At 41.3% G+C, this 25,048-nt stretch overlaps 9 protein-coding genes across 9 annotated transcripts; 6 read left to right on the top strand and 3 right to left on the bottom strand.

Annotated features, from left to right (window-relative positions):
- Window positions 1-36: 36 nt before the first annotated feature.
- IL334_005018 (uncharacterized protein) lies at window positions 37-1,200 on the top strand (the record flags this gene model as incomplete). Its single annotated transcript, XM_062936732.1, has 8 exons — window positions 37-126; window positions 203-268; window positions 331-404; window positions 506-599; window positions 671-786; window positions 839-923; window positions 1,001-1,104; window positions 1,170-1,200. The coding sequence occupies 8 exons, from the start codon at window positions 37-39 to the stop codon at window positions 1,198-1,200; spliced, it is 660 nt and encodes a 219-aa protein (XP_062792783.1).
- Window positions 1,201-1,466: 266 nt separating this feature from the next.
- Window positions 1,467-4,074, top strand: IL334_005017 (uncharacterized protein; the record flags this gene model as incomplete). The annotated part of the gene is made up of 5 exons (XM_062936731.1): window positions 1,467-1,593; window positions 1,726-2,230; window positions 2,337-2,581; window positions 2,638-3,706; window positions 3,801-4,074. 5 exons carry the CDS (start codon window positions 1,467-1,469, stop codon window positions 4,072-4,074), a joined length of 2,220 nt encoding a protein of 739 aa, XP_062792782.1.
- Window positions 4,075-4,243: 169 nt separating this feature from the next.
- IL334_005016 (uncharacterized protein) lies at window positions 4,244-5,586 on the bottom strand (the record flags this gene model as incomplete). Its single annotated transcript, XM_062936730.1, has 4 exons — window positions 4,244-5,104; window positions 5,202-5,336; window positions 5,449-5,515; window positions 5,579-5,586. The coding sequence occupies 4 exons, from the start codon at window positions 5,584-5,586 to the stop codon at window positions 4,244-4,246; spliced, it is 1,071 nt and encodes a 356-aa protein (XP_062792781.1).
- A 294-nt stretch (window positions 5,587-5,880) lies between these two features.
- IL334_005015 (uncharacterized protein) lies at window positions 5,881-7,564 on the top strand (the record flags this gene model as incomplete). Its single annotated transcript, XM_062936729.1, has 8 exons — window positions 5,881-5,883; window positions 5,935-6,045; window positions 6,108-6,232; window positions 6,360-6,577; window positions 6,720-6,923; window positions 7,033-7,116; window positions 7,196-7,270; window positions 7,401-7,564. 8 exons carry the CDS (start codon window positions 5,881-5,883, stop codon window positions 7,562-7,564), a joined length of 984 nt encoding a protein of 327 aa, XP_062792780.1.
- Window positions 7,565-7,886: 322 nt separating this feature from the next.
- Window positions 7,887-12,032, bottom strand: IL334_005014 (uncharacterized protein; the record flags this gene model as incomplete). The annotated part of the gene is made up of 9 exons (XM_062936728.1): window positions 7,887-8,097; window positions 8,286-8,461; window positions 8,555-9,622; window positions 9,686-10,048; window positions 10,135-10,368; window positions 10,466-10,752; window positions 10,843-11,335; window positions 11,416-11,808; window positions 11,913-12,032. 9 exons carry the CDS (start codon window positions 12,030-12,032, stop codon window positions 7,887-7,889), a joined length of 3,345 nt encoding a protein of 1,114 aa, XP_062792779.1.
- Window positions 12,033-12,545: 513 nt separating this feature from the next.
- IL334_005013 (uncharacterized protein) lies at window positions 12,546-13,461 on the top strand (the record flags this gene model as incomplete). The annotated part of the gene is made up of 4 exons (XM_062936727.1): window positions 12,546-12,589; window positions 12,659-12,725; window positions 12,820-12,919; window positions 13,055-13,461. 4 exons carry the CDS (start codon window positions 12,546-12,548, stop codon window positions 13,459-13,461), a joined length of 618 nt encoding a protein of 205 aa, XP_062792778.1.
- Window positions 13,462-13,650: 189 nt separating this feature from the next.
- Window positions 13,651-19,633, bottom strand: IL334_005012 (uncharacterized protein; the record flags this gene model as incomplete). Its single annotated transcript, XM_062936726.1, has 28 exons — window positions 13,651-13,708; window positions 13,767-13,874; window positions 13,941-13,997; window positions 14,081-14,297; window positions 14,359-14,444; window positions 14,505-14,557; window positions 14,638-14,760; window positions 14,833-15,154; window positions 15,215-15,384; window positions 15,475-15,676; window positions 15,736-15,941; window positions 16,000-16,212; window positions 16,287-16,416; window positions 16,474-16,579; window positions 16,650-16,777; window positions 16,831-16,920; window positions 17,016-17,329; window positions 17,396-17,500; window positions 17,571-17,741; window positions 17,803-17,981; window positions 18,049-18,274; window positions 18,365-18,479; window positions 18,536-18,711; window positions 18,806-18,982; window positions 19,071-19,154; window positions 19,221-19,341; window positions 19,394-19,473; window positions 19,631-19,633. The coding sequence occupies 28 exons, from the start codon at window positions 19,631-19,633 to the stop codon at window positions 13,651-13,653; spliced, it is 4,020 nt and encodes a 1,339-aa protein (XP_062792777.1).
- A 251-nt stretch (window positions 19,634-19,884) lies between these two features.
- Window positions 19,885-20,947, top strand: IL334_005011 (uncharacterized protein; the record flags this gene model as incomplete). The annotated part of the gene is made up of 4 exons (XM_062936725.1): window positions 19,885-19,893; window positions 19,966-20,526; window positions 20,649-20,781; window positions 20,874-20,947. The coding sequence occupies 4 exons, from the start codon at window positions 19,885-19,887 to the stop codon at window positions 20,945-20,947; spliced, it is 777 nt and encodes a 258-aa protein (XP_062792776.1).
- A 611-nt stretch (window positions 20,948-21,558) lies between these two features.
- On the top strand, window positions 21,559-23,989 carry IL334_005010 (uncharacterized protein; the record flags this gene model as incomplete). Its single annotated transcript, XM_062936724.1, has 5 exons — window positions 21,559-22,073; window positions 22,233-23,424; window positions 23,501-23,668; window positions 23,747-23,844; window positions 23,917-23,989. 5 exons carry the CDS (start codon window positions 21,559-21,561, stop codon window positions 23,987-23,989), a joined length of 2,046 nt encoding a protein of 681 aa, XP_062792775.1.
- Between the last annotated feature and the right edge of the window lie 1,059 nt (window positions 23,990-25,048).

Raw genomic sequence — 25,048 nt, 5'->3', positions numbered from 1 at the left:
GAGACATTTGTAAAACCATATCATCACTTCGAAGATATGGCTCAACCTGTCGAACAATGGATAACGGACATCCCACCTGTGACGAGAGCTTGGGTAGTTGCATCTATAGGTGCTAGTGTACTGGTAGTGAGTAGATCAGCTGCGCGAAGTATTCCACGTTGCTGCGGAGATGCTGGAAGCTGATCTCTTCCATTTCATGTAGGAATGTCAAGTGGTAGCTCCATTACAGCTGTATTTCTCATGGAAAGCTGCTGTAGGGAATATGCAGGTGAATTAGCTTTCTTTACGGATAGGCCCAAACCAAGCTGAAGATAGTCCCTATTTATGCAGGCATGGCGATTTATCACTACTTTCCTCTACTTTGGTCCATTATCGTTAGATTTGGCATTTCATCTGTTCTTCATGTGAGTCAGCGATCTCTCCAGTGAATTTACTGTGTTTCACCAAGATACTAGACAAATTGAAAAGATGACCCAAAGCTGACTTCAAGTATATCTTTCTTCAGAATGCGGTATTCTAGGCTCCTAGAAGAAAACTCATTTTCCAACAGACGAGCAGATTATGTTTGGCTATTATCCCTTTGCTCCGCTTTCCTTCTCGTAAGTCAGCTATTGGATCTGTTCTTGGTCAAAGGCAGGACGTTTAGCTGACCGTACGAGTCTATGAACAGGTAATTTCTCCTCTTCTGACCATGCCATTCTTATCCTCATCTCTCGCTTTCGCCCTCGTGTATATATGGTCAAGAAGAAATCCATCTATCAAGATGTCATTATTCGGAGTGATAACGTATGTCACCCATAATCATATACAGCATGTCACCGCTGAGCTTGATTGATAGGATCACCGCTCCTTATTTACCGCTATGTTTAGTAGCGTTTTCATGGTTGCTTCAAGGTGGATTTCAAGCTGCTATCGGAGATATAGTATGTTCATTTCTGAAACTCTCCTTGAACCTTCTTAGACACCTACTACAAGTGTGTGCTGATATTATCTCTTATAGGTGGGCATACTTGCTGGACACACTTATGTCTTCCTGCAAGATTACTGGCCTAGGGAGATGTGGTCAACCACGGGAAGAGGAGAAATACAAACGCCCGCTCCGGTGTAAGTCTCTCAGCTTTCTTCGTTGCATCTACATGTAAGTGGCTGATCACTCGCGCTGTAATCAGTAAACGTTTGTTTGGCCAGTCTGAACGATAGAAGAGTGAGGTGTATGCATGCATGTATGATATTGTTGAATTGATCCACCCGTAGCACTACATCAATGACAATGGTCTCAGATTTAGGCGTGTCATGAACTGCAATCACGTGACTTGCCACCAAAAGTTCAAAATATCCCAGCCTCCATTATTTGAGCGTGTTTTTCAGTTGTCGAATTTGATATTTTCCATGTTCGATCGTATATCTATCTATACATAGCTTGATCAGTACTCCGGTGTCCGATAGTCTTCATACAATTGCTAAGGATGGCTAAGAAACGTTCAGGAAAGGGTGGTGTGTCTTCCGCCTTGAAAGCTTCCGCAGCTCCTGGAGCTAGAATCAGTAAGATTGACAAGTATGAGGATACTCTTGAACCGGGAAGTGTAGACGACTGTGAGTATCGTCTATACCTTGTTGGAGTTGTGCAGTCCATGGAGGGTATCCTAAATGCGTGGCATTGAATCGTCAACCTCAGGCGTATATTGTAAGGTATGGGACCAATCGCTGATATCTAAACTCATGTAGTCATCTTCAAAAGAGATCAAATCTCTTTCAATCCTCAAGACGATGACAACGAGGACGATATCAATGCGGATGAAGGAGAAGAAGTACTTTCTTTGAAACTACCCAAGCGGTCTCGTAAATCAACAGACGATGATGAAGGGGAAGAGTATGCTGAGGAAGAGGAAGTGAAAGGCAAAGCTGTCAAACAACGTAAAGAGAAATCTAAACCTGATTTAAACGGTAAAGGTAGATTTGGAAAAGCAGTTGTATCATCAGATGAAGATGATTCAGGATCAGGATCAGGTTCTAGTGGATCAGATTCCGATACAGATGACGAAGCTTGGGGCAGACAGTATTATAGTAAACCTTCAAACAGACGTGAGAAGGAAGAAGGCAAAATTGATGACGAAAAAAGAGAAGAGGAGAGGGAAATGGAAGAAAGAGAAGTTAAAAGATTACAAAGAAAAGCAAGAGAAGTTTTGGATGCTGAAGATTTCGGTATTATACAAGATCATTTCGATGTCAGGTAAGTCATCCACCCCCTTTTCGCTATTCATCTGCTTCTTAGCTCTCTGGTAAGCAAAATAATCTCGGTGCAGGATACTAATTCGTTTGACTTTATCGTTATCTAGCGAGCCAACTGAAAGAACCACACAAGTAGAAATTCAGACCAAAGCCGTGCCTGCACCTCCCACATCTGCTGATCCAGTAGCATTGTTGCGCCATCTTCAAGCTCATGAACCTGTCAAACTTGCTCTGGCTAGAGATTTCCCTCTAATAGTGCAAAAGCTAGAAAAGACTTCTAGAGGTATCAGGAAAATGGAAGAGCAGAAAGAAGATGGTGAATTACATAAAGGATTAGGATGGTTACATTATCGTAAGCCAAAAACAAAGAGAGATACCCCAGAAATTCATGCTGATGTCATTGCGTAGAAACACTCCTGACTTATGCCACTACTCTTGCTTTCTACATTCACGTATCATCTCTTCCCCCTTCTGCAAGAAGTGAAAGCGACTTCAACATAATACCACGATTGCTTCAACTGAAAGAAGGATTGTCAATGCTTGAAGATCTGGACTTCGCAGCTGGATCAGTATCAGATGGTGCATTTGCTCTTCATCCTAGAGTCGGACTAGGCGAAGATGAAACTGATGAAGAGTTGAAAGAAGGTAAAATGGAACTACTTAAGCGGATGCAAGGGTTGAACGGAGATGAAGATGATGAGGAGAACGAATGGGAGGATGGGGATGATGGGGATGACCTTTGGGGTAAAGAAGGACTGGAAGAAGGAGAACTAGAAGCTTTATTAGCTGATGCGGAGGAGGACGAAGCTGATGAATTAAGAGAAATGATCAAGTTATCGGAGAAAGCTAAAAAGAAGGGAAAGACACCTAAGATATCCAAAGATGCCGAGGAGGATGTCATAATGGAGGAACCAAAGAAAGAGAAATCCAAGAGCAAAAAGAAGAAAGCCAAGAAAGATAAGGATACTCCAATCGCTGTCGCTGAAGCTTCGACAAAACCAACAAGTTCATTTACCCCTCTCGCGGAGCCTGAATTCTTCAGCTCATCAAGTAAATCAAAGACCCCCACGTATGATGATTCGGATGTTCTAGGTGATCCTACTGCGTTGGGATCAGCGGACTACGCAGATAAACAATCAAAGAAGAGGACACTTGCATTCCATACTTCCAAGATCAACACGACACTTGCTAGAAGAGCTGAAGGAAGAGCGAATAGAATGGGCGGTGATGAAGATATACCATATCGAGATAGACGAAAAGCAAGAGACGATGCTTTGAAGAGAAATCAAACACAACAATCTGCAGGCGAAGATTTGGATCTTGATGAACCAAGACCAGTCAAGAGGTTTAGAGAAGAAAGTCAAGATGCAGATGCGAATGACGATGCTGAAGGTTACTACGAATTGGTCAAGAGAAGGAGAAAGGAAGAGAAAGATGCTAAAGAAGCTGAGCACGAAGGATATGAAGCTGAGAAACTGTGAGTATATATCATCAACATCAAAGCGATGAAACGGTTTCATTGCTGGATACGGCTTGTTTTCGGCAAAGTTGCTGACTCCCTAGTTATTTAGGGCCGCTATTGCATCCTTGGACGATCCATCTCATGAAGGTGGACCTCGAGCACTTACCCGAGCGATCGAGAAGAATCGCGGTCTTACGCCTCACCGATCGAAAGCCAAAGGAGGTAGAAATCCTAGAGTCAAGAAGAGACAACAATATGAGAAAGCCAAGAAGAAGGTCGCTTCTCAGAGAAGTGTCTATAAAGGTGGTCAAGGTGCTTATGGAAGTGACTACAAAGGTGAAAAGACTGGTATCTCCAAAGTCATCAAGTCGAGGAAGTTCTAGTGGGATTGATAGAAGGATGAGTGATTTTACGTGTGTATCGTCTCGTGTTGCATCAGATGTCAATGAATGCAATGACTGCATCAACGTAGTCGCATGAGCTTTGCGTAGTCAAAACGGTACAATGGTATGATACATATTCTTTTTGGTTTGGAATTTTTCTCTTCATTGATCACTTCTTCCTCGATGATGGAGGAGGCCGTCGCTTTTTGAACATGCTGGATGCCCCAGCAGTTTCTTGGACTAATGGTTTTACGTCTATATTTGAGATTTTTACAGTTGACTCGTCGGTGCTAAGACTTCCTTTCACAGAGGTCGGTGTTGGAGCTGCACCATTTTCCAGAATAGGTTTCTTTTCTTCCTCATCGCCAACAAGCTGTGCAAGCTGTTGATCTTGATCTTGATCGTTTTTAACCCAACCATTGCCTTGAATATAAACCATTCCTTCTCTATCTGATCTTGAAGCAACGGCGTCTGATGATCCTCCTATAGGCGGCGGATTAAGTTCTAATCTACCCGTCCAATTGTTTCTATTCAAACCAACATCTTCTTCTTTAACGCTCTTATCGTTTATTAATTTTTCTTCCTTCTTTTTCACTTTGAGACCTTTGAGGGCTTTTGGATCGAAATCATCATCATATAAATCTTTCATAGGTTTTTTTTTATTATGATCGAATTTCCAATTTGCTTCTTCATCTTCTTCACCTTCTTCACCTTGCCATTTCCTTTTGCCTTCTTGACCATCACCATTCAATGAAGAGGTCAGCTCGACCGTTTGCCATGCAGAAGGTTGTCCAGCTTCATTTTTCAACTCTTTTTGAATTTCATAAGCTGTTTTGATCTCTTCAAATCCCAGATCCGCTGCAGTTGTATAATTCGAATATTTGTCTTTTGGTTTATCCCTTCCTAGACGAGGAGGTGGAGTGGAAGATGCTGATGAAGGAAGTGATTGAAGTATTGATGGTTTAGATGACGAAGACGCAGCACCAGCCGCTCCATTCAATGTATCGTGAGCATACGCTGCTGCTGCCGACTACAAGAATCAATCAGCTCTATCAAGAGAATATCATGATCGAGGTAATGCTATCTGAATCATATCGCAAGGGGAAAGAATAGAAGATATCACTCACAGCTTCTATTCTAGCCATTTCAGCTGCTTCAACAGCTTTATCTTTCTTTGCCATAGCCCCCGTCTTATACAGATCTCTGATATATCGTTCGACATTTCCAATATGTTTGAGACCTGTTTCATGTTGTTTTCGAGACTAGTAAAGGTAGTCGTCAGCTATGTCACGAGAAGTTCCAAGATAATTTGGCAGATTGATGAGACTTGAGAGGCGGTTGGTACAGTGAGGAAGATAGGTGGATATAACTCACAGGTGCATCATCTCGTATGTAGATATTACAGTATTTACAGAAATACTGTTTTTTCGATACCCAATATCTGTAAGTGGTGAATTCATAGTCAGCTACATTCCGGGAGGTAGGAAGATCTCGAGCTACTCACTCAGTCATGTTGTAGTCTTCTTATCGTCGCTTTCTGATGGTGTGAAGGCTTCTTGAGAATGATCCAATGCAGACCATGAAACGATAATTGCGAATTGAGAGGATGTGGTGGTCTTCAATGGTTCTTATATGCTAACTCTCAACGAACAAAAACAAGGTAGATTGCCACCTTACGTAATCAGATCACAGCCTCCACTTTGACCGTGAATGACGGTGAGCAAGGTATATAAAGACGAGGGCAGGTTGTTATCATTCAACATATATATTGGTAGCCCAAAGAATCACTCTCCTGACTGTCACAACATGGTATGTTCATTGACGAGACTTATCTGACAACGAACTGATCGTCATTCCTAGCACGGCATAAAACGAAGTCGACTGACGCCTCAAGCCGCGGAAGCTAAAAGATTGAAAGAGCAAAGTAAGATTGAATCATACTTGGGTCTACAGCAAGATGTTCTGGAGAGAGTGAGCTATCAATTTCGAGGAGGTATTTCGGCATAGCTTAAGAATGATTTGGATGTCTACAGAAACGATCGAAAGATCATACGATTGAATCACTCGAACAAACTACGAGATTATTAGATCTAAATCCCGAGTTCTATACGATATGGAATTTCAGACGTAATATACTATTATCACTATTCCCTTCCTTGTGAGTTGACGAGCTATCTTGCGGTCCATATCGCGACGAAGGATCTGAATGGCGGTGAAACCACTCAAAAAGCATTGATTAAGCTGAATAAACTATGGTTGTATCTTGTCATTGTCTTCTTATATAGATCACCAGAAGAAATTGTTTCACATTTAACATCCGATTTACGCTTAACGACTTCATATCTGCTTGTCCATCCAAAAGTGTATTGGATATGGAATCACAGGAAGTGGTGTCTTGAATCAGTACCGACAGGTCCTGAAAATACACAAAAATGGAAAGAAACCTTTTGGAAGGGTGAATTGAAATTGGTGGAAAAAATGTTGGATGCAGATGCTAGAAATTGTGAGTATCGTTTCTTTTGAATTTTCAGCCCAAGTATGGTTTAGTATGATTCTGCACTGGGCACCGGGGAAGTGTGGAATAAAAGGGGTCTGATGGTATCGGAAAATACTGATTCTCGACTATTTCTTTCTGGTCGTAATAGTCCACGCATGGGATTATAGACGATACGTATTAGCTTCATTACCAATCCAAAGACCGCTATCAGACGAATTAAGATACACTCAAAGTAAAATCGAATCGAATTTCTCAAATTTCTCAGCATGGCATTGTAGAACTAAAACACTCTTGTCCATTTGGGAAAAAGAGGGAACGGATCAAGATGAAATCAAGAGAATCAAAGATGAAGGTGAGTATTTGCTAATCTCACAATAAAGGAATTACAAGTTGCGATGTTTTTTCTTTAAAGGCAAATAGTGGTATATATTGATGAGATGAGTGGATTGACAAAATCGCAGAATTCGAACTCGTAACTCAGGCTTTATGGACCGATCCAGCAGATCAAAGTGGTTGGTTATATCATAGATGGTTAATAGGTTCAGGTAAATTTACTCCATTCTTTCTGAGAAATGGTGAAATCCAGGTAGTCGCGCAGCCTTGCTGATACCACTGAAATCGCAGAGCCACATCTGGATATTCTCGAGAGAGAAATTAAGAATATCAAAGACCTATATGAAGTTGAACCAGATTCGAAATGTACGTCCCACACTTGTTCATCTTTACAACTCATCCCAATGCTATTGTGCAGTCAATCTCTCTCTTCTCAACAACCCCAACAGCTTCGTATAGGTTGCCAAGGCTAACACTGCTCCTTGATCGATACCAGGGTGTATAAACGCTTTAGCTCATTATACGTTACTTCTTGCCAAACAACCTACTGCCACTGAAGATAATTCCAAAAAGTTAAGGGAAGAAGCTAGAACACTATATAAGAGATTAGAAGATGTAGATGAAGACAGAAAACAAAGATACAGAGATATGGGTGAGTAAAGTCTCTTCTTGCATTTCATCGGTGTATGGCACAGCAAGTACAGCAACTTCTGACCGTTTGATTTGAGCTACAGCTGAACAATGTATTGCATGATAACTGTATGTACCACCTTTGTGAACACATATGTTGAAAACAGAGTTCTATCAAGTGAAGATGCCATCAAGACGACGAGTTTTGCACCATTGCCGTGTAACAAGCATCGTTACATGATCTAAGAATGACTCTGAGCCTAGCCCTATATCAGTGAATCCAGCTTTGTAGATACATTTGTGGATGCCAATGCGGCTGTCACATGGTATTTTCCCAGTCACCAAATTCAGATCATAAAACCTCTTCTAAAGTCCTTTCCTTCCCCATCAAACCTCTTCCAAATGCACCGGCAACAACATCAAACCCATCTTCAGCATCTTTGACTTCATCCACAAACAAATCATGTCTATCGGCCAGACGAGTTTGGTTACGTCGTAATTCACGTATAACGCTATGTTGCCTTGCGCAGAGAACACATTCTGGCTCAGAGTCGGATAGACATCTGGAAATCGTTTTCGTCAGCTGAAGTCTCACCGAGAACGAAACATCCTGTCTCTTTAGAAAGCCCTGCCACCAAACCGGTTGCGGATTGATCACGAAGGGCTCTCAATTTCAGTTGGAGGAGATGACAGATATGAGAGACTACTTCTCAGGTCGAGAGTATGATACGAATTCACATTCAGGACTCACCTTTGGTGGTAACTATGTTTACACATAAAATGTACACTTGGCAAGTCCAATTGACCACCACATGCTGCACATCTTGTAACTTGGAATACTTCCGGTTGGTCGATATTTGATAGATCTTGAATTGCTTTTTTCTTTGTAGCGGTTTCGGACCGGTATGATTCTACTAGGTGTTTATCCTGGCACAAAATAGATAAATGAGCATGATGTCAAAAATCACAGTCCTCGGGCAGGATGTATACCGAATGCGCGTCAAGAAGAAATTCACTCACTGATTCAACTTGATCATTGTTTTCTTCAACTTTACCTCTTAACCAATCTTTCACATTTCCAATACTTGCCACTCCATTCCTACTGAGAACTTGAACAACCGCTAGAGGGGGCATGATTCTTTCTTCATCAATCTCATTCAATATCTTTCCTAATTCTGTAGGATGTTTCGATAATATCGCAGGTGAAGAAGTCAGGTATCTCAGCACCAAAGGATATAAATGTGTATTCGTTGATCCGTATTGATTTAGGTGTGAGATTACTTTTGTTGAAGAATTTGATGAAAGAGGTTGATCAATGTAAAATCTAATTATATCTTCATACATCCCCATTTGTTCCCATAATTTTACCATACCATCTGTGAATCCGACTGTGGAACAAAGGATCAGTGCGTGCATTGGGTCATAAGGTAAATCTTGATCTGAAATAACAGCTAAAGCTTTATCTGTTGAAGCCCTGACTATACTATCATCAGAAGATTTTATGGAAGACAGATAAAGCTCAAGCAGAGCATTCCATACTGCCCTTTGATCGACTGCTATCGGATCAGAAGGAGGAGGAACATCTATCTCCCTTGTGGAGGTGGAAAGTGTTGTATTGGATGAATGGAGTGCAAGTGATTGATTCCATAATGACATCGCCACCGATTCAAGGAAATTGATGAATAGTTCTCGATGGTCAACGAAATGTGCGAAATACTGTCGAGGAGACGGTGGGACATAGCTAGGTTCATTATCTGTGATAGGCGCAGCATCCAATCCCGTTCCATTGGGTTGGTCCGCTTTTTCTCCATTCGATAGAGCTTGTAGTCCATCCACTTGAGATGAAGAAGGTGCTCCAGAAGGCTGGTCACCTGTGAACAATCCAGTCACTCGATTGTAACCTAAATAAGAAAGCATCGCTGGACCTGTGTTTCCGGCACCACTGCCATTTGGCTTTGAGTCAAGTGCCGATGGAATGAGTTTTTTCTTTCCGAGATCACCAGAACACAGATCGATAAGTAAAGCTGTCGTTGCTTCTGGTTCCACGTTAAGTAGTGTTCGCCCATATCGAACCATGTTTTCTTCGCACTAGCAGTCATGTTGTGGTCAGCTCACGTACGCATCTATATATGGGTACGTCAGAAAGCTTACCGCTTCTGGACCTAACCCTCTCAGATATCTCAATGCTTCTCCCACTTCTCCAGCATCTTCAATCTGTATCCTCAGGTACTCTTCATGTCGACCGAAATTTTTGGCTAGATAAGTAGCATGTTCGTAGAATCCAGCTTGTCTACAAACTCTGATAGCTGTATCCAAATCGAAAGGTAACTCTTCATCTCCGGAGGATTCGGATCGTCGAGCTTCAGTCTTGATGAAGCTGTCCAATCTAGCTCTATCGGATGTTTTCGTGTAACAATTGAGAAGAAGGGTAGTATGGTCAGGATTGGCTAATCCACGTGAATGTAGTTCTTGAAGATATGTGGTGAGATTATGGATTCGTTGAGCGTCGAGAAACTAAAACAGTCAAAGCAATTAGTCGCACAGTCCCGTGAGGCGAAATTCTTTCGGAATCCGTGGTGATATTTGTTGACACAACTCACTTTTCGTATCACATATGAGGGCTGTAGATGTCCTAAAGTCCTAACGAATTGACCCATAGCTCCATCGAAATCACCTTTACTATATAAGTAATCGCCATATCTTCTATGTATGTCCGCGATACCACTTTCTCTTGTACCTTGAGATCTAGCCAAGCTGATAGCTAGAGTATAAAGGTTTCTTCGATACAAAACATCTAATTTCGCAGAAGTAGAGTGTTCGGTCAATCGAGTGAGCTAAAATACATTAGACCTCATATTAGCAGGATATCCATTATGACTTTCGTTCAAGAATCTTTATTACAGGAATAAATGATGTGACGGTGACGCTCACTCTTGAATTACCACCATAAACAAATATTCCATTCCATTGACAAAACACTTCCCTCACACCATCTCTATAAGTTCCACTATATGAAACCAATTTATTCTGTAAGTCAAATACTGTCACTTTTGATATATCACTTGATGCATTTGTTATTACACCTTCAGAGTTTGTCGTAGCGGAAGTCTTCGAGACGTAATGTCTTACAGTTGCAGAAGCTGAATTAGCTGAAGGGTAGAAAGGCGGTGATACTATGATCAAATTATGTTGAAATACTGCTATCGATGATTTTGGGCCTTTGAAACGATATGCATTAGCGATATTCGTCCAATCATTACCTTTAGTCAATATATTGAAATCACGAGGAGCAGGAAACGGTTACTCACCTTCATAAGCATAACAAGCGCCTCTACCCTCATTATTGTATAGATAAATAGCTTCATCTCTGGCCACTATCATTTCTTTTCTTTCCCAATCCATAATTGCACAACCTAAAGCACAACCTAATTCATCTATTGTTCTAATTTCACCTCCTCTGCCAGATACGGGGGCTGATAGTATCCTATTTGTAGTGACTATAAATAACGATATCCCAGTTGACGATGTGGACGTTGAAGTTGTGGTCGGTATTGGTATTGGTATTGGTATTGATGATGTTCTGGGATTGGAAGCAGAAGGCGTAGTGGACATATCTTCGCGGAAACCTAAACCTGTTATCGGTTCATTGGATTCATGAATAACTCTTGCTTTAGGTAATGAATTCAAGGAAGTAGGAGAAGTCGTCAAAGATTGTAACAGATGTCTATATAGTAACACAGTTCCATCTCCTAAACCGATTGCCAAATGAGATAGATTTGAAGTCAATGCTATAGATGATACCTAATTGAATGGAAAATAGCCATAATCAGTTCTGGATATTTCAAAATATTCTGGTATATATGGGTTATGGGTATACGTACAGGATGAGGTCTTTGACCATGTTGTATTCTAGTATTTCTAACCAAAATAGGATTTCTTTCTTTCTCACCATTTCCAGAACCATTACCATTACCATTGCCATTAGCATTTCCTTTGGCATCTTTATTTGAGGATTTCCGCTTTTCATCTCTGGTCAAATCCCAAATTTTCAATACTGGCCATCTACTCCCTTCTTCTTCTCCAATAGCAAGTAACAGACCTCCAGCTTCGAGTAAAGCTGTTGCTCGTCCATTCGTCTCCCAAGCTCTGAATGTGCGTTCAGGATTGAAATGTCGGTCTAGGAGTGTGATGTGCGTAGAAGAAGATGCGATCAGAGATGGAGATAGAGGTGATGAGTGTGATGTTGGGGTTATGATTATGGGTGGATTAAGAGACTATATGTACAAGGTTGATTAGTTTATGGACATTTCCACGAAATCATAAGTCGGGTTAGAAGCAAGGTATATATATATTGTCATGAGGAGTTTATACCACTCACTCGTATAGACCTGGGAGATTGAGCTAGATCATCATTATCTTTCACGTCATCAACGTCGAAGAAAGTGAATGAACGCCATTGAGGTGCTGATGGTCCAGCAGGAGAAGGAGCAGGGGGCATCGTCGAGGACGAGTGAGGTGAGTACAGGGAGTTGATAGGAATTGGCACGAAGTGATTCGTTACTGAGCCCTTGAATCGTTCTTGCAATACTCGTTCCCTCCGTCTAGTAAGTACCGAGTACAGGTGTCGTCCAATCTATAGTCAATGTCATGTTTATGTTCTTTGTTGCTATCATAGTCATCATCATCATCATCATCATCTTCGTTGACACTGGTGGTGCCCCCCTAGCCTGTCTGTTAAATGAGGTGAATATTTAATGAGATTGAGTGGAGGTGGTTCATCGTTGTTCATCAACAAAAAAAGTCAAATAGAGAATGTCAACATATTCAACATCTACATCCACGAGTGATATACATACATACAACTACAAGATAAGACTCAAGAGCTTGCTCAGCTCATCATCGTCAAGGTAAACATAGATATCCGGAACGGAGATTCAAATTAACAATAACGAGTAACAGAAAACCCAGTGGATAAAACAGGGATAAAGATTATAGAAATTGAATAGGAAATATGCCTCACGCAGATTCAAGTTTCATACCAACGAGTATAAAGACGTGAGTTCTAATACTCACAATCGAGTAGACGGAAAGGAGTAAAGTATCAAGCTCAATGAACGAATATAGGAAGAAAGAATTTTACGAACATGTCATCACTCATTTAGAAGCGTTGTTAGAGGGTGAGAGGTATTGGGTGAGTAGTGAATTATGAGGATAATCTGAAAGTGGTGAAGACTGAGATTTGAAACCTCTTTTACTGATACGAAGATACAAATGGTTGGTTTCAGGTGACGAATTTAGCTCAAACTTCTGCTATCCTATATCACTCGTATTTGGCTTCATCATTATATGGTGGAGAGAGTGTACATCCTGTTGTTAATTGGTGTGGTGAGTTTATTCTTACTTCATTCCTTCGTTAGCACACACCATCTACTCATCGGCTCTTTATGTCGTCCTTCTAAGACCAGAATTAGTGAATATGAAGCTAATCAACGCCCTTCTTACATATTTGGGTGGAAATAGGATTTTATCTCCATCCACCTTCATCATCACCATCATCACCACCATCATCAACATCAGCATCAAACATACATCATCATCAGCCACCAAATTCACCATTACTTTTAGGTCCTTATCAAGGTAGACCAGCATGTCTATCGATTAACCCTATAAAAGGAAAAGGTGTTTGTGCAGATGGGTTCTTGTCATCTAAAACATTGATTGTTGACGACGTAGATAATTATCCAGGTCATATAGCTTGTGACGGAAATACTAAATCTGAAATTGTGGTTCCCATAAGAAATGATAAAAATATCGTGGTTGGCGTATTGGATTTAGATAGTACTCTACATAACACATTTGATCAAGACGATAAGTATGGTTTGGAAAAGATTGTTGATATACTGAAAAAAGGTTGTAATTGGTCATAAATCATATGCATTATTTACACAAAATAATTGTACATACTAAACGTATTCAAACCACATGAGAATCTATCGTATCGTAACTATTCCTTATCGTTTCGTTATATACATATGAAAGGATTTCTTCGTAATCATTCTCAATTGTCCAGATACGTTTTAACAACCACCTCGGTTTGCAGCTCATATCATTTCAGACTACGCCACTCGTTGCCTCTCCAATATACTCTTCTGAGAAGCATCTCTCGATACTCGCCTGAAACACCGCGCCACGTCAGTGCTTGCTCTTTGATCCCAATCATGGCAGTACTCACCAATAATACTCTAAAACATCATGAGCAGCTAATCTCTGTAAGAAACCTTCATCGTGAGTAATGACAATCAGTTGGAAATTCGCCTGTCTTCTTCTTTCTCGAATGATCCTACACATACAAATCATGTAAGCTATTGGGCACGATACTTTGGTACTTTAGGATATGTTTGCTTACTCTGCTAACGCTTCGGCCAATGCGTTTATGTTTTCTTGATCCAGATTAGTAGTAGGTCTGAAAGACATTGTACATTAGCCACGTTTTGATCCTCTTGTCTCGCAGAAACCAAACCTCGGAATGCGTGAATTTTCACTCACTCGTCCAGAGCTAGTACTCCGCAACCTTGACCGAAGCTCTCAGCCAAAGCCAGCCTGATGATTATACTAGCTAAGACTTTCTGTCCTGCTGAACATCTACCTCTCATATCTAACTCGACATCATTTTTCACCATGACTACTCGGTAATTGTATGATTTCCTCGTTGATGTAGATGTGGTTTCATCGTGGTCCGATACGATACGAATCCCATCGATATCTACATATTATCCTATGAGCACTCTGTCAAACACTCAATCCGGAAGGAAAACCCCACTCACCTGTTCCTTGATAGGTCTTGCTCCACAAATGACCGATATTATCGTTGATCTCATCCATCTTAATCGAGTGATATTTCAGAATAGCGCTGATTCGAGAAACGCATAAATAGCTGGCCTTCTGTTCCAATTCCTAAGTAGCTACTCACTTGTCCAGGGCTTTCCCGTATTTCTCCAAATCGTTATTAGCATGTTCACTGACCTGGTTAGCACAGTAAGATTAGCTGTCTTCCGAGCAAATTTCCCCGTAAAATTCTCAGCTAAAATTAGTACTTTACTCACCTTGGTCTTGATTAGCTGATCTTTGAACTGCTTGTCGATATCTTTGTAATCACTTTTCAAGGTCTTTTCCGTTTTCTTGCGATTTTCAGTCATAGCTAATAGTTGACCTGAGAAGAGGTGAACCTGTACATTTGCGAAATTCTATCAGCCGTTGCATCGGAACAAGGAAACGAGAAGGTGGAAGCTTGAACTCACCTTACCACCAACTTCTTCTTCTTCGTCCATCATATCCCTGTATTTCTCACTGAAATCTTTTCTACTCTTGGCAGCAGATTCCAAGTCTAAACCATCTAATTCTTCTTGAACTTCTGTAACTTTCCTTCCATCTTCTCTGTATTTCAGATTATTGCTGATATTACCTTTTAGAGATTCAGCTTTACTCAGTTCGGAAGATAGTGATGCTATAGTAGATTCGATGGTCGATCTCGCATCATGAGCAATTGATATTTCTCTTTTGATATCCGATAAAGATGCTTCGACTTCTCTAATCTGTCGATCATTTCCTTCTGCTACATATCTACGATCAGATACCAGATATATCAGCATATACGACTAGTTATCAATGAGTATAGCTTACGCTTGGCACGCTCGATGTTTATTCTCTATTTCACCCATACTAGATTGATATAATCCTACTTGAAGACTCGCGTCATTCTCGGTATTCTGTCTTTCAGCTCGATACCTATTCAAGGCTTCATTCTTTTCTCGCCAGGGCGCTTCGGCATTTTGGGCAGACGTGTCAAGCTCCTGTTCATTGTACGAAAGATAATCAACTTCTTGATGTCTAGCAGGTTGTATCAAACAGAAACTGTTCTCTCGTTATGCCGAGACACCCACCTTCAACTCATTCTTTAAGCCCTCCAAGCCTTCTTTCATCTCTTTCAACGCCTCTTCTTCTCTCAATCTTCTCTCTTGCTGGGATTTCAGTTCACCCATCTTAAGGGTCTTTCGTCCAATGTCATCAGCCGCACTTCTGAGGGCGTTCATCTTGAGCTCTTTTTCCGATGAAAGGGATTGTTGTTCCCTAGAAAAATTCTTACTGCCACACAACATGTTTCAGCTCTTTTGCGTTGGATGCCACAATTCTGAGCTGCTTACATCTCCGCAGACACCTGATCGACTTCCCTTTGAACTTCTTCAACAGTCTTGAGAGAGCCTGTGCTCTCCAAATCCCTTTCAAGTCTTGAAATATCTGTTTTGAGATCTTTGAGTTCAGTCAAAGTTCTCGATACTAATGCGGCTGCCGATTTTAGGTTTTGTAGATCTCGAGTGGCAAGCTTGGCTTTTTGAACTTTGGTTTTAGCCTATGAAACACACAATGAGCTAATGTGACCTTGGACCGGATACACGTAGACAGCTCACCTCCTCCACTTCCTCCTGAACCTTATCCAGTGCTTCAGTTTCTTCGCCCACTTGCTTTTCCAGGGTGGGAATAAGGTTCTCTCGGAGGTCTGCACACTGAGCAACTGCGGGTTGAAGTCTCCGAAGAGATTGTAAAACCCCATTCCATTGTTCCTCCTCTTCTCGATACTCTTTCAGTCCTTCAGGTGTGTACGAGTCGATACGTGATTGAACCTATACAGACACGTGAGCTATATTTCCACATCGCCGGAATTTATATAGCTCGATAGCCATGATATATCACTGACATATCGGTTTATCGTCCTCTCTTGCTCGTGCAGGATCTCCCTATCACAACCATAGCATTTATGTTTAGTTTTGGCCACTGAAAGGAACTTCTCCCACAGAGCCTTGTTCTGCTGAGCATTGGCAATTTGACTAAAAACCTCTGCAATTAGCTGTGTGCCGAGACAGCCTGGCGCAGGGATAGCTTACTTTCGTCTGAAATCGACTTCCTCAGCAGCCTCATCTACAGCTTCATCGACACTGGCCTTGTCAGTTTCCGCTGCAGCGAGTCCATCTCGTACAGACTTTTCCAATCCTGCGTGGGATGTGTATTACCTTGTTAGCATATTAAATGTGTCTCGAGGCGCAAAGGAGATTGGACCTACGGCTGAGCTCATCCTTTTTCGATTTCAGTGTTTGTTTTGCGATGTTCAGCGATGTTTGAAGTTGCGAAACGTTTCGGTTGGCTGCGGCAGAAGCGGCTTCTGCGTCATGCAGCTCCCGATCTTTACGACTGCGATCGAAAGGATGAGCTGCTGTCTTGGAAAAGTGTCGACATCAACTCACCCCGATGCCAAGGCTATCTTGTCTTCCATTGTCTCAGCATCGATGTCTGTGCCGACAAGCTCCTTAAATCGAGTTGCGTGAGTAGCGACACTAAGAGTGTCATCAAGACATTGTTAAAATGACCATCCTATCTCTCGTGGAGAAAGTCTAGTGCCTCGCGGCGAAGTATCGGGAATATTACTCACCTACTATCAACTTGTGAGACTTTACCTCCTACTTCACTCCTTTTGATGCTCAATTGCGCTCTTGAATCAGCTTGTCTATTTAAAGCTGAAAGCTCAGAATTGATTTTATCCCTTTCAGCTTCTTTCTGCCTAACCAACATTGCTTTCTCTCTGATTTTTTCATCATATCGGGACTCCCTTATCTCAGCTTCCAGTCTTGATTTCTGCTCTTCGTTCTCGGTCAATTTACCGTGCAAGATCGATATTTCAGCATCAAGGGAGGTAACGGAATCGAAGGATGCTTCTGTTTGTCGAATTTTATCGGTTAATTTGCCCTATATATAAGGTCTTCGTTAGCGCCATGCTTTTTCGGTCTAATTCGACATATTCTGGAGACTTACAATTTGATCTTGCTTGCTTCGCTTGGTAGCGACAGCTGACGCTTTCGTGTTAGCAAGTTTGTCCAACTCGGTTTGTAATTCTCTTTCGTTACGCGAATTCTCCGCCTACGTGAAAAATTAGCTGGACGGACTCGATCAGATGATCAGACTATCGAAGAGCTATCTGTAACCTCACCTGAAGTTTCTTCAAATCGTTTTCGGCTTTTCTAACTAATTCATGCATCTTTTCCACGAATTCCATGATCTTGTGATCCTCCAATGGGGAATAATCAAAGCCAGCAAAATTATGAGTTTTAGCCACTTCTCGAATGACAGCTTCTCTCTCTCGCAGATTTTTCTCGTACATCTAGAAATATTCTCATGTCAGCTATGTCTCCAGTAGGCAAGATTGTCTTCCAGAAGCTTACTCTTCGATTTGCCTGTAGACCACCTTGTTTACTTGCCAAATTCCTTTCTTTGTTCCGTAGATCCTCAAGAACGCTCTCTTCCTTATCTTTCAGTGATTCTTGAGTCGCTTTCTTTCCTTCGATTGATCGCAGATGAGCATCGAAATTGTTGAGCATGTGATGTAGTTCGTCAGTGGTTTCTACATGGATGATACTAATCAGCTTTCTCCGCGGCCTTCAACAATACGATGGAAGCTGACTACTGACCATTCATGACATTCATGGTGCTCATAGCATGTTGTCTATTTTCTTCATACATCTTCTTCTTATCTTTTAGCGATTCTGACCTTTCGAAGATCTCTCTAAATTCCCTTGCTTCATTGTAAAAATCAGCATTGCGTCCTTTGATACGCTCAAGTTTCTCTTTGAGGTTTTCCAGATCGGTCTGCTTGGAGTTCTCTTGATTGATAGCATCTTGTAATTCTTTGCGCATCTGATTGTGACGTTGTCAGCTACATTTAAGAACGTGGGAGTCGTGAATCACAGCATTTGACGAATAAGAAAAGAAGGAGTTGTCACTCACACGTTCAGCTTTATCTTTATCTGATTTAAGGAACTTCAATCTCTCTTTATCAACTTTCAACTCTTGGGTACGTTCTTTTTTTAGAGCTTTTATATTATCTAAAGCTTTGGTATATCTACAATGGTCAATGTCAGCTTTTACCTCGATTTCGCCTTGAAAAAGCTAGCTCACTTTGTAGCTTCGAATATATCATCGAATTTCTTTTTCAATGCAGCAGGTTCTGATAAAGGCCAATTCGATTCTTCTTGATGGCAAAAAATGACATTTTCCAGAATTGATTTTGATACACCTAATAATAAAGGTACTTCTTCATCCATTTCTGAACATTTCGTTGAAATTGTATTCCTCTATAGTTGCCAGTCCCGAAAGGAAATAGGATTGACTTGATCAGCTACAATCGTATAATCTAGCTGAATATTAAGAATAGATTGTATAATTTACCTTTCCTTCACCACCGTCAGGATCAGTTTTAGCTAATAAACCTTCCAAAGTTTTCATTGTCAGAGCACCTGTTTTCTTTGTTGTAACTTGCAAGTTTCTAGTTGCAGTCATTCTTTGTCTGTTCACATTCCAAAATCGAAGTCTGACCTGAGCTTTCACTTCTTTCTCATTTGCCATCTATCATCAATGAAAATTCATCAGCTATGTGTCCGCATACGATGTGATTGACAACGTAGTCCAGAAAGCTGAGAAGTAAGATACTGACTTTTGGATCATGGACAAAAGCGCCTCCTTTTGTGTTGGGAGGCATATCACCCGTCGTAGCGTATTTGAGACATTCGATGATGGTCTAGTTGAGCAGAATATCAAATTCCGATTGAGCTATGTACTTCTCATGAGCCGTATGGCAACTTACAGTCTTCCCACTTCCATTATGTCCTACTATCACAGTCAACGGAGAATAGAATTCGATTACTTGAACATGTTTGTCATCGAAAGATCGTATACCTCGAATGGCAAGTTTGTTAAGGGATGCCCTGGACAGTATATGTCAGCTGATCAATGTACTGGCATTCGTAGATAGCTTACATGACGAAGCGTCCTCCTTGAAGTGGGAAACCAGTGGACGAAGGTCTATACCTCTTGGACCTCTTTTCGAAGTTTGATGCCTAGATAGCTGTATCGTAGACTGATAAATTGCCTGATGAGCGCTGCGATACAGTGATGTCTCTTGTTCTGCGATCGAGCTTTGAGTCGCAGTGTGGTGTGATTGGTATTGATGAGAGAAGACGGGTGAAGAGGAGGAAGGAAGAGAAGGTAATATACCATTTTTTATCATTGAACTGATGAGATCAACCTCCACTATAAAACGAGAATCGCGTCAACCACCCGGTGCCATATAACCGTGCCTGGATTGAATGACCCACCGTGGGAAAATGGATAATCCTCCTTATCGATGTGTTTGGAGTGGCAATTCAAAGTGAACAAATGAACAGAGTTAGTGATATTCAATCTATGTTTATTTGATATACTCACAAACCTTCACTCTCAGTAGATATCAGTGATCACTCTCGCTCAAGATGTCTTGGGTAAGCTCCCTTCCGCCCTCATCTCCAACGCATGGATCAGAATAAGCTGACCGTCAAATACACAACCCACAGCTCGTCCCCTCTCTCCCTACATGGGCAAGAGCCACTCCTTCCTCGTCTTCTTCTGCTCCTGCTCAATCCACAGAAGACGTTGTGGAAGATCTGGATGTACCGCCTCCATTCCCACTTCTCAATTCACATCAGCGATCATCTGCTCCTGCTGCTGCTCCTGCCCACGATCCCACTCACACACCTGCCCCTGCGTCTGCTCCTTCATTCTCAATAGCACCCCCTTCACCACCCAAATCCCCTCATGACGACGAAGACGAACCGACAGAATTAAACATAGCGATCGTTGATTCTCCTCTAGGCGATATGGCTCCTCCTGTTTCAACCACGAAAAAACCCAATTTCGGTATACAAAAAGGTGGTGAAGATAATTCTACTTTGAATTTGACTTTGAATGGAGGACAAAAGAAAGAGAATGTGCTGGTGAAAGAGAAGAAGAAAAGAGCGAAAGTAGCTTTAACTCCTGGACATTCAGCTCTAGATTGGGCGAGATTGACTTCTAGTGGAGAAGATTTAAGAGGTATTATTGGATTTCAAAGGATTACAATAGCTCAATTAAAAGAGGTACGTTCGGTATATCATTTAAGACGTCATTATGATTAATTATCATACCTTTCAACGGATTTGTCCTCATATCCTCATAATAAAAACGAGTGGTTGAGCTGAGCTGATTTTGACGTTTTCAGCACAATACACCAGATGACGCATGGTCAGTATTCAACGGAATGGTCTACAATATAACTCCTTATTTACCTTTTCATCCTGGAGGTGAAGATGAGTTGATGCGTGTTGCAGGACGAGATGGTACAAAGTTGTTTAGTGAGTACTCAACAAAGCCAATATCCTCGATATATCTGTACTCAAATACTCGCCTGTTATATACTGACTTTCGATTGATGACTTACAAATAGTGTTGACTCATTCTTGGGTGAATCTGGATTTCATGTTGAAGGAATGTATGATAGGTGTTTTGATTAGGGGGTAATGTGTTTTCCCTTTCAAAAGGGAATTGGACGAGAGAAACGGGATTGGATAAAGTCATAGATCATAACTTGGAGGTGTAATAGATATATTAGAATAATCGGTTCCCTCGCGCTCGCTAGTCGTGGTAGGGGATCCATTGAACACGTAAACTCATTGCATTTTAGTTCATCATGCCAGTGACACTTGTATTTTGCAATTATGTATCATATTCATCGCGAGTGTTTGGGAGTGATTCGTTTATGTCTTGTTGCAGCATCAAGCAGCGTGATCGTGCATGAACTGTGAGGAGCAATACCATATTTGAGGAGTGATAGGAGGGTCAAATTCGATGGCAACTTGTAAATAGATACCAACGATCGCGTCTGAAAAATCAAAAAAAAACATCATAAAATCAAAGAAATCAAAATGTCAAAAAAGTTAAAAATAGTCAAAATCCAAATCAAGGATTTTATCGATTCGTTTACTTGTTAATGCTTGTCTGAGAGCAACCCGTAATGAATCGTGAAGCAGTCGACCCTCCCATGTTCAGGTCCCTTTCCCATATGATCGTCAGAGCTACACTCGACAATTGATAATCTCCAATCGATCCAGCTCACTATATCGACTGGTATAATGTCTTCTTCCCCCACCCCCGAAACCAACCCCTTCCAGATATCCTCTTCGTCTTCCTCTGCCTCCGCTTCCCCTATCACCAGCACGACCGAAGATACCGGCCCGGGTCAATCTCATCTTCGAAGTAAGATCGGTCAGCCGTCTTCGTCCACCCCACGAACAGAAGCTTCCAACCGACGGCGATTCGGAGGTCTCTTCGCTAGTTTCGGAATACCAGGTTCTGTCTCCGGTAATGGTACAGGTAGTGGACCACCATCACGTCCACAACCTCGAACTCCACTACGAAGAATTCACGGACAAACCCAAGAGTATGAAGACTACGGAGTACGAGGAGGAGAAGGAGGAGGAGGAGGAGGAGGAGGAGAGGGAAACACAGGTGTTCATGGAGGAGTATGGAGTTTCGCTGAAAGGATGAAAGAATTGACTATTGGGAGTCCTAAAGGAACGTCGAAGTCAATCGAGAAGAGGGTAGCGGATAATGATAAGATTAAGTTAGAGGATCTACCTGATGAATTGTGAGGTTAAATCTTTCCATTTATCCTACAAACTGTGTCAACTACGTCTATCAACAAACTCAATTTCGGACAAGCTCCAATATCACTTCGGAGCCAGTAGAGAAGTAGAGACAGCATGAGAGTTGTGTAATGATATACTGACTTATCGGTGTATTTCAGGATCTTACTGATCATTCTTCAACTCCCACCTACACTCTCCCAACTTGATATCATATCACGAATCTCAACTCGATTCTATGATCTCACACGAACACCCATCATCTGGCTGGAAATCTTTCATGCGTATGGATTCGAGTTGATCGACAGAGCAAAGAAGGATGGAGTGGCTGTGGAGTATCCTCCTCAAGGTCATTGGCGGGGCGATCATTGGATTACTGATCCGCCATTGTCTTCGTCTTCGTCTTCGTCTACGTCTACGTATTCGTCTCCATCTTCGCCTTCGTATTCTTCACAGACGATGGCGACATCGTCGTCGCCATCTAGCTCAACCTCAACTTCGCCGGTAATTCAGTCAACGGACCAAGATGAACCTTGCTCGAATATACATAGTGTACCAATACATTATCCCACTTTAATGCGATCACGACTAATCCTTCAAAACCAGATTCATTCAGAAGAATATATACCGACTGTAACGAAATTGGCAGAAAATAAAAGTCATAAAGATGTCATATATTGTTTAAACCGATTCAACGATTATCTACTCACAGGTTCAAGGGATCGTTCTATCCATATTTACAAATTACCTCCTCCAAGTGGATTTGATCCGAATGATGATGATACCGACAAAGGTATCAACAATAGATATGGAAGTGGAAGCGACCGAAACAAAAGCAGAAATGAGGATAGTCCAATATGGATTGAAGAAGATGCACATCAACGAAGTGTGTTGACATTGGATTCAGATTTGGATGAGAACGGAAAGGGTTTATTGGTCTCGGGCTCCTCGGATATGTCTATTGGGATCTGGAGTGTTGATCTGAGTGTGTTGGATGAGCCTATATCTACCAAAGGAGTTCATCAACCTCGAACCCATTCCAGTAATAATGTGATAAAGAAACTCAAAGTGATTCAAACGGATTCCACGATACTTTCAATCATAATTTCACCTGAATATATCATATCATCTTCGAAAGATCATCTAATCAATGTATATTCAAGATCAACATATGGATTGATCAAATCGTTACAAGGTCACACCCAACCTGTTAATTCAATTGCATTATCACCTAATAAGCAAAAACTGGTTTCGGCAAGTAGTGATGGATTTTGGAAAATATGGAATCTGGATTCTGGCGTTGTGGAGAAGCAAGGTGGTGGTGGTAGAGGCGTTGCTTGTGTTCTATGGGCTGTGAGTATATATCATTCCATGGTCCAAGTTGAAGATCGGAGTATCAGCAATATAGACTGATCTGGATTATATATAGGGCGATCATATCTTGACTGGAGATAATGACAATCTCGTCAGATTATACGATTCTTCGTCGGTGGAATTACTGAAGACATTTAATGGTCATACGGATTTAGTTAGGAGCGTATCTATGGGTAAATCTCTTGGTATAGTAGTCAGTGCAAGTTACGATAGAACCATTAGGGTGAGTTCAATCTCTTCGTTTCGGTTTGCGCTCGTTTACGTTTATATCGTTTGTCTGATCTTCGTTTTTTTTTCTCAGATGTGGGATTTGAATACTGGTAAACTCATTAAGATCGCTAATGAAGATAGATCTTCTTTGATATTCGATTTGAGCATTCAATCCAATCGCATAATAGCGTGAGTGGCCCTGACCCTTCCTCTGCGTCGACCCGATGTGCAGTTGAGATTGATGGAAATACCATCGAACAGAGCGACACAAGATCATTCGGTACATATCTTATCTTTCGGAGATGATTTACCATATACCCATTTATTTGAGTAGCGCATTTAAGGATACATCACTGTATCTGTTCTTGTTCTTGTTGTTGTTGTTATTGCTGTGCTTGCTACACCAATTACTGTGGAATGAGGGAATATGTTGGTTCATCTTATGTAATTCTCTATCACTTTTCAGGAGAATCTAGCTGCGATCGACGATGATGATCTACAAGTGATTGTATCAGGACGAGATCTCTCTCCCCTCTCCCCCGTTGGCCACACTACACACAGAGTATGTACACAGTTCAATCCCATATGTAATCCCCGTAATGAGCCTTTGTTTTGACCTGTCACGATACCAGAACATACACTCATACCTCAACAATAATCTTATTTTTACAGTTTGAGTTTGAACCATGTTTCCCGTTCATCTTCGACTGATCGTTCCTAATTCGTCATAGTAGTGTAATCGCAGTCACCACATTATTGTAACTGTAATGCGTAATTGATCTTACCCTATTACCCCCTATTCAGGGTATGATGTCATTCGTAGCTACCATGAAACATGAAATTACCCTTTTAGGAAATGGTGTTTTTGTTTTGTTTATGTCTTGGGCGGTCTAGTGTTCGATGTTTTTTTGGCTGCAAGTGGCGTTTTTTTTCATCTCTCTTTTTCCTTTCTCGACGATCGTCATAAAAAAATTGATAGAACAGAAAAGTTTATATACAAAACAAAACAAACCAAACATAAAGGTAAAGATACATTCCCATCTTGGTGTTCATCTTTATCATTGATACAATCGAATTTGGATATTCAAAGCAAGTGTTTGTGTGTAAGTGAGTGTACATCGCCCCCCCCCCTTCAAACGTGAGTGAAGAATCTCTTTGAATCTATCTTGAAATCTACACAAAATCCCATTAAAAGGACAGACGATCCTTTGTGATATCATATTCCTTGTTTATTCGGTTCAACTTCCCACCGCACATACCTCTTACCCCCTTTTCACATCTCATCATCATCCTTTCAATCATTTGTGTGATATGTTCTAGAACATCTCAATCGAAAGTTCAACGATGAAAGCACTCAAAGCTGACAATCAATTTCCATTTAAACCATCCTACT

The sequence above is a fragment of the Kwoniella shivajii genome, chromosome 6, assembly GCF_035658355.1.
Source record: "Kwoniella shivajii chromosome 6, complete sequence".
Lineage (NCBI taxonomy): Eukaryota > Fungi > Basidiomycota > Tremellomycetes > Tremellales > Cryptococcaceae > Kwoniella > Kwoniella shivajii.
This window is presented reverse-complemented; position numbering and strand designations above follow the sequence as displayed.